This window comes from Chiloscyllium punctatum, chromosome 2 (assembly GCF_047496795.1).
Source record: "Chiloscyllium punctatum isolate Juve2018m chromosome 2, sChiPun1.3, whole genome shotgun sequence".
Classification (NCBI taxonomy): domain Eukaryota; kingdom Metazoa; phylum Chordata; class Chondrichthyes; order Orectolobiformes; family Hemiscylliidae; genus Chiloscyllium; species Chiloscyllium punctatum.
In genome coordinates this window covers 82,844,701-82,860,730 of record NC_092740.1, presented here as the reverse complement: position 1 = coordinate 82,860,730, position 16,030 = coordinate 82,844,701, and the positions used below count along the sequence as shown (strand labels likewise).

Below are 16,030 nucleotides of genomic sequence, written 5' to 3'. Positions count from 1 at the left end.
GGTATCAGATATGCTGAATATTTACAGCGGTTTGTTTTTATTGTGTGATGATAGTACTTTTTTTTCCCTGCTTATTGGTCTGTCTGTTGGCAATATATTTTAAAACCTAGAGTCATAGATAGAGATCATAGAGTCATACAGCATGGAAACGGACCTTTCGGTCCAACTCATCCATGCCAACCAGGTTTCCCAAACTAAGCTACTCCCATTTAGGCCCATATCATTCTAAATACTTCCTAATTGTGTACCTATCCAAATATCTTTTAAATGTTGTAACTGTATCTGCATCTACCACTTAGTGGATGGATTTCAACAAAACCTGGTACACCAATAGGGTACTGCTTAGGGAAGAACTACTTACTTATTGGTGTGAAGATACCAAATTGGATCCTGGAACTTATTTTTATAAAATTGATCTGTTAACTTTAGGAGATAGGATAAAGTGGTTGTTTTGTTGAATAATGAGGATTAACTCAACTACTCTTATAGAATTTGTCACAGCTATCAAACTATAAGCAGAGTTTTCAAAGCAGGTTGTTAAGTGTAGTTTGCCTTGAAGCCTCCTGAAAAAAAGGGCGCTCTTCATACAAATCTTTTTTTGAGCTTTGTAGTCACAAAAGCAAAACCATTAACAAAGATGTGGATAGTTGTAATAATGTTGAAACAAAAACTGAAGTTGCTGGAGAAACTCAACAGTTCTAGCAGCACCTGTGAAGAAAAAGCAGAGCAAGTACATTATGACAGTCTGATGGTATCCAAATTGTAAACATAAACAGAAATTGCTGGGGAAGCTCTTCAGAGCTCTGAAGAAGATTTGCTGAACTCAAAAGATTTAATGTGTTTTCTCTCCACAGATGCTGCCAAACATGCTGAGTTTCTCCAGCAATTTTCTGTTTTTGTTTTAGATTTTTCAGTATCCACAGATGTCTTCTATTTCAGTGTAATAATGTTGATATCACAGTGTGGTGGAGCTATGCATTCCACTGAATGCCCTCTTCAATTATTGTAAATACTAGTTGTTGTTAACCATTTCTCTCCCTCGGTGTTTTGATCCCTCCTGTGCACCATTCACAACTCCTACAAAAATGAAGCAGTTTGTATCCATACAAAGCTAGACCTGCATAACATTCAAGCTGATGCCGATAAGCAGCAAGTAACATTCTCATCATCCAACCGCTTGCCAAAGACAATATCCAATCAGGAAAAGTGCCCCTGCCTTCCCCCACCTTGACATTCAATGGCAGTAAGATGCAGAGCTTATTCTCTCCTCCACTTCTGCTCTATCTTCTTGTAATTTCTGACTCAGAGACATTGACACTGCGATCCCCAAACCTGTTCAGTAGGCAAGTCACCTACTCCCCTGTCATCCCCATGAGTATAAAACAATAGTCTTTGGCAGATGCCAAAGCAGAACACAACAAGATATTTCAGGGATCTTGTGCTGGAAAAGTTTAAAACATGTTATGTACAAGCCATCAAGATGTCTGGCCCTTTAAATAACACGGCTGCAGGACCCAACATGCTGCTTTAGACATCTTTTTACAAGAATAGACAATATAGAAATTACAAGAACCTCCATCATCCAAATTTGTAATCCTGGGAATCATTCTGGCCAGTGGCCTGGATGTTGGAAGGAAAAGTGCCATTTTAATATATTTTTGGAGAACAAGTAGTGATTGTTGTGACAGCCTGACCCCAGAAAGCTATGACCTTTTCTCCACAAGTAGTATACACACATATGAGTTTTGGACTACTTTAGTTTGGGATTATGTTCGGCATGGACTGGTTGGACCAAAGGGTCTGTTTGCATGCACTATAACTCAATGCCAATGGTAGCTCATGGATGAATTAATTTGGATCATCATTGTTAACAGTTGGTCTTAAGTTACTTACGATGAATCCCTTTTGCACAGTTAACATAAATGAACACATAGAATCACAGAGTCACAGTGCAGATGAGCTTATGCTACATTTTTTATTGAGACAGTGGTATAGTTTATTACTCTTGACAAGCACGGAACAATTAGTAACTGATGATGAGCAGGTCCCCAAAGATATCAACTACTTCTTTTATACTGGTCAAAGAATATAGGAAGGTGGCTCAATCAGAAAGTGTTTAGGTGCGAGATCTGCCCCAGCGTCGTATAATAGTACTCCGGTACCTGGAGAGATGGGAAGACAGAGGAATATGAAGCATATTGCCTGGAGTCAATTGGTTCATTTGATCACTGAGACAGAGTCTGTCCTCTCCATGACACAGCCGTTCACGTCTCTCCAGGAATAAGCTCTCTTCCCCTTCATCATGTGGTATTCCACTCAGTTTTTGGTGCTAAAATGGGAAAGTCATGATCAGTAAGGTGATTAATTCAAGAAGATTAACTTCGAAACGCTTTTAAATTAATGCTCATCAATTATGAATTTACAAAACAAATTGTCATTGTCATCGACTTGTATTTTAAATCATTAGTTTTGAGCTGTGGTTTGTTTGGTAGTATTCTCACTTCCCACTTGGGGTGTAGGTTAATACTCTGCTGCAGTACTCACACTGTCAGAGAAACCATCTATTGGTTAAAATGTTTCTCTTAGAGTCCATCTGTCTTTTTCAAGTGGACATAAATGATCCCTTTGCACTATTTTTGATAAAAAAGCAAGTGTCCTGTACAATATCGATGCCTCAATCATTATATCTGGAGGTTGCCATTTGCTTCTAGGAGGTTGCTGTGCGCAAAATATTTGCCACATTTGCTACATTGCATCAGTGACAAATGCCAAAATTGCTTTAGTGACTGTAAAGTGTGGGATACCTTGTGGTTGTGGAAGGTACATATAACTGCAAATATTTATTTTGATATGATTACTTTTTCCTCACTAATCCTGGGGATAATCCAATTTGTAACTCAGCTCATTCTATTTAATAACAAAACATGCTAGTAACGGAAAGCCTAGCCTAGTATTTATTGAGCGTCTTATCATTTTGCTGATGACTATTTCAGTGTTCTGAAGAAGAGTCATACTGGACTCAGCATCAGAGTAATGCTTTGTCCTGACAGATGCTACCAGACCTATTGAGTTTCTCTAGCACTCCCTGTTTTTAGTCAGATTTCCACTACCCACAGTATTTTGCTTTTATTTCAAAGTTATCATCCATATAATCAGTTAATGTGAAGTATGATTATTTAGGTGAACTCAGCTGCCATTTGCACATTCCATGAAAAGAAACTGGCATAAAAGGCTAGACATTATCAATATTGCCTGTGCCATTGAAATGGGAAGGGAACAAGTTCAATTATAGTGTCATTGACTCAGACCCTTCAGTCCAACTTGTCCAAGCCAACCAGATATCCTAACCTAATTTAGTTCCATTTGCCAGCACTTGGACCATGCCCGATTCATATACCAATCCAGGTGCCTTTTAAATGTTGTAACTGTACCAGCCTCCACCACTTTTTCTGGCAGCTCATTCCATACATGCAACACCCTCTGCATGTCCCTCTCACCCTAAACCTATATCCTCTAGTTCCATACTCACCCCGCACCCCCCTCCCCCACCAGGGAAAAGACCTTGTTGATTTACCCTATCCATGTCCCTCATGATTTTATAAATCTCTATAGGTCACCCCTCAACTTTTAATGCTTCAGGAAAAACAGCACCAACCTATTCAGACTCTCCTTGTAGATCAAACCCTCCAATCCTGGCAACATCCTTGTAGATCTTTATTGAACCCTTTCAAATTTCACAACATCCTTCCAATAGGAGGGAGACCAAAAGTGTACTCAATATTCCAACATTGGCCTAGCCAACGTCCTGTCCAGCCACAGCATGACCATCCAACTCCTAATTGGGCCCAATCAAGATCCATTCCCCCCTACTTTCCTATTATCACATGCACCTACCTGCTGGTTTTGGGGCCCAACAATGTTGCTGTAGTGATTAGGTCAAGATGGCCTTCACTGACTACGTGGTTGGGTCTGTTTATCTGGGCCAATCAGGGAACCTCATAGTCAACAAGGTCCACCTGGTCCCAATCACTACATTTGTAGAGGAGGCCTCACACAGGGAGGTTGACAGGCCATAGGAGGTTAGCACCATCAGGGTTTGTATTGTTCATGGACAACCAAGAACGGCTTTCTGGGTGGGTCAACTCTCCAGCCTGAGCTGCCTCACATTACGTTATTGTTATTTTTACCATGGAAGAATGTGAACCCCTGCATTTTGAGCTATCTCCTGCATCTGTCTTTTCCGGTAATGTTCACTACTCTCAGTGGCTCCAGCTCCTATATCACGCTGAAAGCCTCCATCTTCCTTGGGCTACCCGTCGTCCTTAACTGGATGACACACACACAGGTGAACAATTGGGAGGAATTGATTCAAACTGATGGTTGAGACTATTTTCAGACTCAAAACATATGAACAAGGAACAAGAGTAGGCCACTTGGCTCTTTGGTCTGCTCCACCATTCAATATGATCGTGGTTGATCTGATTTTACTCAACTCTCCATTCATGCATACACCACTGATAATCTTTCTACACCCTTGGTAAACAAATGTAACCTGTGTATGATTCCATGTTGCCATTGCCATGATGATGACCTTTGCCACTTTGGGCCCAGCTGCAAGCCAAAGAGTTCTCAAAAGGTGAACAGTCTGTCCCTTGTGTCTGACAGAGGCCACTAAGGTTCACACGACGTGAGGCAGTGGGCCCTCCCATCATCATGGCATCTGCAACGTGGAATCTTACATGGATTATATTTAGTTACTGAGGGGATGTAAGGTGATCAGGTATATGTAGAGTTGAGGTTAAAATCAGATCAATTGAATAGTTGAGTACATCCAAAGGGCTCTAGGCTCGAACAGCCAAGTGACGTACTCTTGTTCTTTGTTTGCATGTTCTGAGCCTGAAAGTAGTCTTAAACATCAATTTACATGTGGCAAGTAAAATGCCAGTGTAGTCATAAAGAAGCCCTTAATTGGCCACTTTACTGGGCTCTGGTTGGATGGTCATCATTTGTCCCTGCTAGAAGACGTTGGCATGACACTCATCATCGACCACTTTCCCACATTTTCAGCATTCACTCCTTCCAATCCAACACCAAAGAACTAGTAACGCCCAGCCCCAAATTTCTAGTCTCTTTTTATAACTCTGACTCCTAATCATAGGCTCAATCCTGTATCTTTACACTGCCCCTCCTCTTTTATTGCTATTCAAATAATGCTTTCTGTAAAATGCCTTACAAATGCAAGTAGCTTTTGATATTGGGTAACTTCAGCCAGTATTCTTTTGTGTGGGCCTCATTTTATGCTACGCTCATTTCTTTGACACCTGTCTTAAAATGCATAAACGTGGATAATTCTGCAGCACCCGATCAGATATACCCTCGATCTGTGTGGAAAGCTATGGAAGTGATTTCTGGGCCTCTTACTTAGATATTTTTTATCATCAATAGCCATAGGTGAGGTGCCAAAACACTGGAGGTTGGCTAACATGGTGCCACTATTTCAGAAAGCTGGTAAGGAAAAGCCAAGGAACTATATACCTGTGATGAGGGCAGAGTAGTGAACATGATCTATCTGGACTTCAATAAGGCATTCGATAGTTTCCTCACGGTAGACTGGTTAGTAAGGTTAGATCACATGGAATAGAGGGAGAACCAGCCATTTGGATACAGAAGTAGTGAGAGCAAGTTAGGAGACAAAGGGTGTGGTGGAGCATTGCTTTTCAGACTGAAAGCCTGGGACCAGCGGTGTACCACAAAGATTGGTGCTGGGTCCATAGAATTTAATTATTTATATAAATGACTTGGATGGAAGCATGGTAGGTAAAGTTAGTGAATTTGCAGATGACACCAAAATTGGATGTGTAATGGACAATGAAGAAGGCTACCTCACAGTACAATGGTTCTTGATCAGATGGGCCAATGGGCCGAGGATTGCAGGTGGAGTTTAATTTAGATAAACATGAGGTGCAGCATTTGGAAAGGCAGATCAGGGAAGGACTCATACATTTAATGGTAAGGTCTGAGAAAGTGTTGCTGAACAAAGAGACCTTGGAGTGCAGATTTATAGTTCCTTGCAATTTTTGTCTCCCTGATATAGGAAGAATGCTGTGAAACTTGAAAGTGTTCAGAAAAGATTTACAAGGATGTTGCCAGTTTTGAAGGGTTTGAGCTGTAGGGAAAACCTGACTAAGCTGAGGATGTTTTCCCTGGAGTATCAGAGGCTGAGGGGTGACCTTATAGAGATTTATAAAATCATGAGAGACATGGCTAGGGTGAATAGCCAAGATCCTTTCCTCACAGGGGGGAGTTCAAAACTAGTTGGCATAGGTTTAAGGTGAGAGGGGAAAGATTTAATATGGACATGCGGGGCAACTTTTTCACACAAAGGGTGTGTGTGTATGGAATGGGCTGCCAGAGGTGGTGGTGGAAGCTGGTAAAATTGCAATTTTCAAAGAGCAACTGGATGGGTATGTGGATAGGAAGGGTTTAGAGGGATATGGGTTTGGTGTTGGCAAATGGGACTAGATTAATTGATCGGTATGGATGAGTTGGACATAGTGGTCTGTTTCCATGCTGTATAACTCTGTGACTCTTCATTTCCTTTTGTTCATCAATTCGGCCCCTGTTTAGTTCTCTCTTTACTGCCGTGTATTGTTTTTATTCACTTGTAAGATGTGGGCATTGCTGGCTGGCCAGCATTTATTGCCCAACCCTTGAAGATACTTTGTATTGATTGGTACCACTGAATGGCTTGCTTGACCATTGGGAGTCAAGGTGTGTGGATCTGGAGTCACATGTAGGCCAGATCAGGCGAGGATGGCAGATTTTCCTTCCCTGAACAAGATTAGTGAACCAGATAGATTTTTTCCAATAATTGACAATAGTCATCAGTATTCCAGATATTTTTTATTGAATTCAAATTCCACCACCTACTTGGTGGGATTCAAACTTGGTTCCCAGAACATTAGCTCAGTTTCTGGATTAACAGTTCAGCAATAATACCACAAGGCAATTGCATCCCCCATGCCTACCCATTTATGGTACAATACACTCTAACATTGCACAAACTGGCACTAAAAGTATTAATCTTTCTCAAAATGATCAAAGAAATGCCAGTACACACTTTTGAAATATAGCAAAGGACTTTTAGTTTACATAATCCACACAGTCAAGGGTTCTTATAAATATGAAAATACTAATTCTGATTGAGCTGGATTTGAACCTCCTGAAGCAGGGATTTTAAGGTTGCACTTTAAAAATATTCATACTACAGTATTATAGGATAACAAAGGAAAAATGTAGGGCTTCAGTCATAAAAATTGCTGACATTAATTAACAATACCTTTAAGATGAGCCTCCTGTTCTTCATGTCCTGTTTCCATGGCATTACATAGCGCCTTGGAATACAAGGATGGAGGTCAGAGAAAATTGGGATATGACCTATAGTACAACTGGAAAATATAAATTATAAATTAATATTTTCAGTTCCAATTTTGATTAATATACTTTGTCTAAAAAGTAGCATTTAACAAAACTAATATTACAATTCCATATTATTGTGGCAATATATGGCAAATATTTTATTCTTATTTTCTGATCATGAATTTTGTTAGCCAACAACTAATCAATAATTATATCAAAAAATTATAGTGGTTCCATCAAATTCTTTATCTTATGTATCAATTATAGGGAATTTTCTGAAGTAAATTTTCTTAATCCTATCTGTTTTTTTCTGTGGAAACTGTAATTTAACTAAAGATCTATTTGGAAGGATATTATTATGTTTCAACAACGCCGTACTGTTTATTAGCATTTCTCAAAAAAACTGGAGATGTTATCTGGGAAGAGGACTCAAAATAGTGAAAACCCTGCCATAGATGTCCTACCTATAGACAAAATAAATATTATGGATAGTCAGGAGCAATGCAAACATATAATCTCATTTTAGGGTGTAGGGGGTTCTGCTGCACTGAAATAAATAATTACTGAGGGAAGACTATTAAATACCTAATATAACAGGTGAAAGAATATTCAACTGACACCCTCCCCCAACTTAGCTCACACATCCCCAACTACACCCCTCTCCCCCAGATACCTAACTCCCTCTAGTCCTTGACTCAGCCACCCCCCTCCTCCTGGAATTCAACAGCCTCCACTCTGGATCCAACATTCTCCCTCTCTTTATGGGACCCAACACCCTCATTTTAAGCCCAGGACCCAATCCCCCTTCACCAATATAGGACATGACTCCCTTTTCCCCATTGCTAGACATGACTTCAATCCCCACTTGCCCCACTTTTATCACCCTCTCCTTTCTATTTATATTCTAATGTATGACTTTTTCTTTAGTTTCAATTTTGCCTCATTTATTTATTTACCTACAGTGTGTCACATTGGATTAAGATAAAGACCAAAGCAAGGGGTAAGAAGTTGTTTTTGGGGTAACAAGAATGGAACAACAAACTGGAAAGTTGATGTTATAAAACAAATTAGTCCCTGATGACAGAACATGGGTAAATGAAAAAACACACTAAGAAAATAAACAAAAAGAGCATAATGAAAGTGGATACAAGATTAAAAAGAAACTAAGGCAACAGTTAAAATGACAAGGAGGCGTTTCAAAAATAATGATCAAAAGTACAAAAATAGATAGTAAAATATTGTGCCGACACCTAAATAGCAAAAAGAAAAACCAGAATCAAATAATTAAGTACTGCACATGATAAATTCACAGGCAATGGTAGCAAAATGATAACAATATTAAATTATTACATTGTCTTGGTATTTTCAATAAGATTAATACAAATCTTTACAATGAAGGAACAAGATATTTAATCTAAAAGGTCTAAGTTGATTTTTATGCTCCATGCGAAGTCTCTTCCATCTGACTAGCACTGTCTAGAGTGATAGAGTCTTAAAGATGGACAGCACAGAAACAGACCCTTTGGTCCAACTTGTCCATGCTGACCAGATATCCCAACCCAATCTAGTCCCACCTGCCAGCACCTGGCTCATATCCCTCCAAACCCTTCCTATTCATATACCCATCCAGATTCCTTTTAAATGTTACAATTGTACTAGCCTCCACCACTTCCTCTGGCAGCTCATTCTATACACATACCACTCTCTGAGTGAAAAAGTTGCTGCTTAGGTCTCTTTTATATCTTTTCCCTCTCACCCTAAACCTATGCCCTCTAGTTCTGGACTCCCTGACCTCAGGGAAAAGACTTTGCCTATTTATCCTATCCATGCCCCTCATGATTCTATAAGGTCACCCCTCAGCCTTCAATGTTCCAGGGAAAATAGCCCTAGCCTATTCAGCCTCTCCCTATAGCTCAAATCCTCCAACCCTGGCAACATCCTTGTAAATCTTTTCTGAACACTTTCAAGTTTCACACCATCTTTCCGGTAGGAAGGAGACCAGAATTGCAAGCAATATTCCAACAGTGGCCTAACCAATGTCCTGTACAGCTGCAACATGACCTCCCAACTCTTCTTCACAGTACACTGACCAATAAAGGAAAGCATACCAAATGCCTACTTCACTATCCTATCTACCTGCGACTCCATTTTTAAGGAGCTATGAACCTGCACTCCAAGATCTCTTTGTTCAAGCACACTCCCTAGGACATTACCATTAAGTGTATAAGTCCTGTTAAGATTTCCTTTCCCAAAATGCAGTACCTCACATTTGTCTGAATTAAACTTCATCTGCCAATTCTCAGCCCATTGTCCCATCTGATCAAGATCCCGTTGTAATCTGAGGTAACCTTCTTCACTGTCCACTACATCTCCAATTTTGGTGTCATCTAAAAATTTACTAACTATACCTGCTATGTTCACATCTAGTCTACAAGAGTAACCTTCTGTTCTGTTACAAATGTAAGATCTTACAAGGTTGTAACGTTTTGACACTGTGTTTTTAATTTAGGGTAAAATGCAAGAATGAAGACATTCATGAGACCTGTTCTTAATTCTGCTGTCAACACAGTTGGGTTGCTTGAGTGTTAAAGGTCAGAAGGCAGGCTAGGTAGTTTTGCTAGGAAGAGAGCACAGGGAGATCCCACTTTGACCAAAACATCTGTGCTGATGATTGATAAATTGTTAGTCTCTAGTTCCCAGGAATTTCAGGTTTTATGAGTGGTTATACTTTAAACCATTTATTTAGTTTCAGGATGGAACAAAGTTTGTTTTTAAATGATTGCTCATTAATATTTTCACTTGGATATAAGGTATTTGTAATTCATGTTACCATTGAGAGGATAAGTGCCTATAGGAAGCCATTTGCTCATTAGTCTTTTTCTTTAAAAATATTGGTTGTTTTCTTGAAAAATAGTAGGGAGTGGAGGGAGTAAGTCACAATGGTTTACTAAACAAGATGCTTGGATTGAAAATACCATGTTATTGGGCATTTAGCAGGACTGTAGAATTTGCCTAACTTTGGCTAAAGAGAAGAATCTCCAGGGTAACCATCACTGTGTAAAATTCAGTTTGGGGATTAGATATTATTCATCAGGAACAAATTTGTGGATGACATTAAAATAAGAGTTAATACAGAGGAGAACTATAACATAAGGCAGGAATATATTAACAAACTTGCAGAATATATGTGTAGTTTACACATTAACTTCGGTATAGAACCATCGTTTATCATGTCTACTCTGGTGAAATGAGCTAGCTGCCCATTCCTAATCCCATTTGTCAGCACTGGTTCATAGCCTTACAGGTTCCAGCACTTCAGATGCAGAACTAGGCTCCTTGTAAATGAGTTGAAGGTTTCCGCCTTAACCATCAAACCAGGTAGTGAATTCCAGCTACCCATTATCCCCGGCAAAAACTTTTTTTTTCTCATGCCCCTTTTAATCCTTCTTCACATCACCTTAAATTTATGCCCTGGTAATTGACCTTTGCTGTGGGGTGTTTCCTTCCCACTCTATTTAAATTCTTTAATATTTTGTGCAACTTGATTAAGTCAACACTCAGCCACCCCTGTTCTAAGGAGACTAGCATATCCAATCTTTCCTCATACCTGAAGTATTCAAGTCTTTTAAATCTCTATTGTTCTCTCTCTGAAACAATTATGTCCTTCCTCTAATGTGACCAGAATTGTGACCAAAATTCCACTTATGACTTAACCAGTAGCTTACGTAGTTCTAACATTATATCCCTGCTCTTGTATTCACTACCTCACCTGATAAAGGAAAGCACCCCATATGCCTTCTTTATCACCTGATCTACCTGTCCTTCCACTTTCAGGGACCAATGCACATGCCATCCAAGATCTCTTCCTTCATGTATTCCTCCCAAAACCTCCTAGTTTGTTGAGTACCCCACTGCTGTTTTTGGCCTTCCTCAAAAGCATTTCTTCAGATTAAATTCCATTTGCTACTTTTCTGCCTACTCAACCAAAGTAAGTATGAAGTGGGGCAATGTGGTAGAAAGAACATGGAGACAATTTTCATTGAAAATTGAGAGTCTAAAAGAGGTAAGGGAACTGGCAGATCCATTGATACAGATACACAAATGACTATGCAAACTAAGAAGGCCGTAAGAAAACATGTTGAAGAACAAACTTAGGAAAAAAATTCTAATGTTTGTGTAATGAGGTATGAACAATAATTAATCTTATTGTTGGGTCCTTTAGGAAAGTGTGATCAAAGCATAATAAAATATACTAAATTTGAGAAAGATATGATATATACAAAATTAGGGTCTAAATTTTAAGTCTCCAATTATTTAGATGAGCATAAATTTTTATTGCAACTGAAAGGATTTTTATTTCTACTTTTATACCTTCATAGAATCAAAACTTCTCACTTTGGAAAAAAAGCTATGTAAATGTGTCAAAGCAGAATTATGTAAATACAAATTTTGTGAAGTGTTTCTTCTGTAAAGGATATGAATTACATTTTAATTGAAATTTGTAGTTCAGATTTTTAAGACCATTTAAACCTGGAATTCAATAATATAAAGCATTTAGAATCATAGTCATAGAGTCCTACAGCACAGAGACAGGCCCTTGGCCCAAACTGGTCCATGCTGACCAATTGTCCATCCACACTAACACCATTTCCCTGGAGTTGGCCCATAACCTTCTAAACCTTTCCTATCCATGTATTTGTCCAAATGCTTTTTAAATGTTGTTAATGTACATGCCTCAACCACTTTCGCTGGCAGCTCATTTCATTTCCGTACTACCCTCTGTGTAAAAGTGTTGGCCCTCAGGTTCCCTTTTATTCTTTCCCCTCTAGCCGTCAACTGATGCCCTCCAGTCCTCAATTCCCCAACCCTGGAGAATTCACCCTATCCATGCCTCTCGTGATCTTACACACTTCTATAAGTTCCGCCTCAGTCTCCAACGCTCTAAAGAAAAAAGTCCTAGCTTATCCAACCTCTTCCTATAACTCAGATGCTTGAGTCCAGGCAACATCCTCATAAATTTCTTCTACACTCTTTCCAGTTTAATAACATCCTTCCTATAGCAAGGTGACGAAAACTGAACACAATGCTCCAAGTGCAGCCCTCACCAACGAAGTGTAAAACTGCAATGTAACTTCCCAACTTCTATATTCAATGCCCTGACTGATTAAGGTTAGTGTGCCAAAAGCCTTCTTCATTTCCCCATCTACCTGTGACTCCACTTTCAGAGAATCTTCCAACAGCAAGCTTTCTTGGACTCTTCATGTGGATGCACTGGTTAAAATGGCCCAACAACGTCTTTTCTTCCTCAGGCAACTGTGGAAATTTGGCATGACGGCGAATACCCTTGCCAACTGTACTATTCAGGTTTGGAGATGGTTACAGAGAGTGGTGAACTCGGCCCGGACAATCACAAAAGCCAACCTCCCATCTATAGAATCCATCTACAAGGCCTGCTGTCAAGGAAAGACTGCCAGCATTCTCAAAGATCCATCCCACCCTGGCAATGTTTTTCTATAAGCTCTACCATCAGGGAGAAGGTAGAGAAGCCTGAGCACATGTACCAGCTGGTTTCAAAACAGTTTCTACTCTATTGTTGTTAGAATATTGAATGGACTCACAAACTCTTAACATTTGCCTGTACCTGTGTTTATTTGTTTTGCCGCTTTACCTATTATTTACTATCTATGCTACTTAACTGTGTGATCTACCTGCATTGCTCACAAGTCAAAGGTTTTCACTGTGCCTTGGTACATGTGACAATAAATTCAATTCAATGCACATGAACTCCGAAGTCCCTCTGTTCCACTACACTTCTTAAGGTCCAATCATTCACCATGAAACTCCTACCTTGATTTGACTTTCCAAAATGCAAGACCTCACACTTATCAATATTAAATTCCATTTGCCATTTCGTAGCCCACTTAAGATCCTGCTGCAATTTCTGATAACCTTTCTCACTGTCCACGATACCACCTATTTTAGTGTCATCTGCAAACTTACTAATCATGCCTTGGACATTCTCATCCAAATCATTGATATAGATAATAAACAGCAGTGGGCCCAGCACTGAACCCAGAGGCCTTCACTAGTCACAGGACTCCAGTCCGATAAGCATCTTTTCACTATTATCCTCTGCTTCCTTCCATCAAGCCAATTGTATATCCAGTTTGCTAGCTCACCCTGGATTCTATGCATTCTAACCTTCCAGAGCAACCTACCACTTGGAACCTTATGAAAGGCCTTAGAAATACATTGAGACTACATCTACTGCCCTGCCCTCATCAACCTTCCTAGTCACTTCATCAAAGAACTCTAACAAATTTGTGAGACATGACACACAAAACCATGCTGACTACTCCTATTCAAACCTTGTCTTTCCAAATTCTTATCTCTCTGAATCTTCTCAAGTAACTTGTCTACCACAGATACTAAGCTTTCTGGTCTATAGTTTCCAGGTTTTTCTTTGCAGACCTTCCTGAATAAGGGCACAACATTCACGACCTTCCAGTCTTCTGGGACCTCACCATGGCTTAAGATGACACAAAAATATCAGCCAGGGCCCCTGCAATTTCTTTTTTAGCCTCTTGCAGGGTTCTTGGATAAATCTAGTCAGGACTGGGAGATTTACACACCTTCATCCATTTTAATATTTCCAAAACATCCTCTACAATGATATGGACTATCTCCAAGATACCACACTAACTTCCCCAAATTCCCAAGTCTTCATGTCTTTCTCCACAGTAAACACAGAGGAGAAATATTCATTGAGGATCTCGATCATCTGCTGCCGTTCCATACATACATGTCCACTTTGGTCCTTGAAGAGTCCTATTCTGTCTCTAGTTATTCTTTTACATTTAATATACTTAAAGAACCTCTTTGGATTCATCCTAATCATCTCAGTCAAGGCTATTAAAAGGATAGTTAAAGAGAACTGTGTTACATACATGGTAGATCAGCTACAAGATGTTTTTGTCCATTACTCATTAAAAAGGCAATGGGCTATAACACCTAAACAATGGTTTATCAACAAGCATAAAAATTTATGTGGTAAAATAAAACCAGTAAACAAACATCTTTAAAAGTTATTCTTTCCTTTGATGTCAACAAGTTTTACACTTTAAAAAAAAACTAAGCGACACGAAACTGAAATTTACCGGTTGGTCAGAGACCCTAATATTGATCACAAAGTGAGGTGACCCTAGAGGTTTTTGATTCATTTGCCAACATGTGTTGCCCATCCATAGTTGCCCTTGTGAAAATGGTGTTGAGCTGAGTACTTGAACTCTTGCAGTCCCTTTGGTTAGGTACACCCATCCTAACCAGGACAGCCGCCACTGGTGAGCTGCTCAGCACCCTCAACATTGTCAGCCAGAACAATGCCTACTGCTGTAGTAGGCTGGAGACTTGCTGCACTGAGAGGCTAGACTGTAGAAAAATAAAAACATAAAAGTACAAGTTATGGAAGGGAAATCCCTTCAGAAAATACTTAGGGCCCCAGAACTGAACAAAATAAGAACCCAGCCAAGATGCTACAGGGGCATTTTTCATAAAGGGAGAAATAAACCCAAGCAATTTAACTTTCAGATCTAACTCCAAGGTTCAAATACTATAATTAGTTTCCGCACCATTTACACACACCATACTCTCTAGAGTAATGGCAATAGCTAGGGTGCAAAGGAAATTGTTACTGTTTTTAAAAATGTTCATTTAGAGACCATTATCAATTTGTTGACAAAATTAAAAATAGGTCAGGGAAACTGACCACAAATTGATGAGGTATTTTTCACACTCAAGGAAAGATAGGTCACATATATGCTCAATGCTTCAAGTTCAAACATACTCCTCACGTTTTTGATTTGGTGTTCGTTGCAGCATCGACCTTTGAAGTGCTCATGTTGGTTTATAATGGAGAATCTATACTGTACTTTATGCAATAGATAGGGTCTCTAAGTTCCAATTTTGCTAATGACTTAAGACTATCTAATTTAACGTCTTTATAGCAGCACTGCCCTTTTCATTGAATGTCCAATGAACTTTCAAACTGCAGGAATAAACTTTCTAGTATATGAATCACACACTATTATGATGTAAATTCACAGTCCTTTATGATAGTCACCTAACATCAGAAGTGGCCTGTGACCTAATTAATGTGACAATGAATTTCATATTTTGGTATAAATTGCTTTAAATAAGTAACCTGCGTCAATGAGAAGGTGTGTCTATCTCACAATCTGTGAAGACAAACATTGCAAATATGCCAAGAAACCTCACAATTCTTATTGTCACACTTAAGAAATTACCTGAGTGAAACTCCACTATCCATAAAAACCTCCTCCTATTCTTCCAGTTTCTCTGTTTCCATGCACCTATTCTGAAAGATCTGTCTTTGGCATTAGAGTTCCTGAAGTGTCTTTTGAATTCATCTGAGTCTATTTCTGGTTGAGCCACAGACCCATTTCAATGTGGCTGCCTCTTAATTGCACTCCAAAATAGCTAAGAAGCCTCTGCAACTGCTAACTTTGCCAGTGACCCTCAAATCACATTTGAAAAAGGAAAGTTATTGCAATTATCACCTCTTGCCTAGGCAACCTTCTCTCCACTAGGAAGA

General features: G+C 39.3%; 1 protein-coding gene across 1 annotated transcript; it reads right to left on the bottom strand.

The window, feature by feature from the left end:
* Window positions 1-2,116: 2,116 nt before the first annotated feature.
* Window positions 2,117-15,316, bottom strand: LOC140493350 (sperm-associated microtubule inner protein 10-like). The gene is made up of 3 exons (XM_072591753.1): window positions 15,270-15,316; window positions 7,340-7,448; window positions 2,117-2,329 (listed from the first exon to the last, which is right to left on the bottom strand). Exons 1-3 carry the CDS (start codon window positions 15,314-15,316, stop codon window positions 2,117-2,119), a joined length of 369 nt encoding a protein of 122 aa, XP_072447854.1.
* Between the last annotated feature and the right edge of the window lie 714 nt (window positions 15,317-16,030).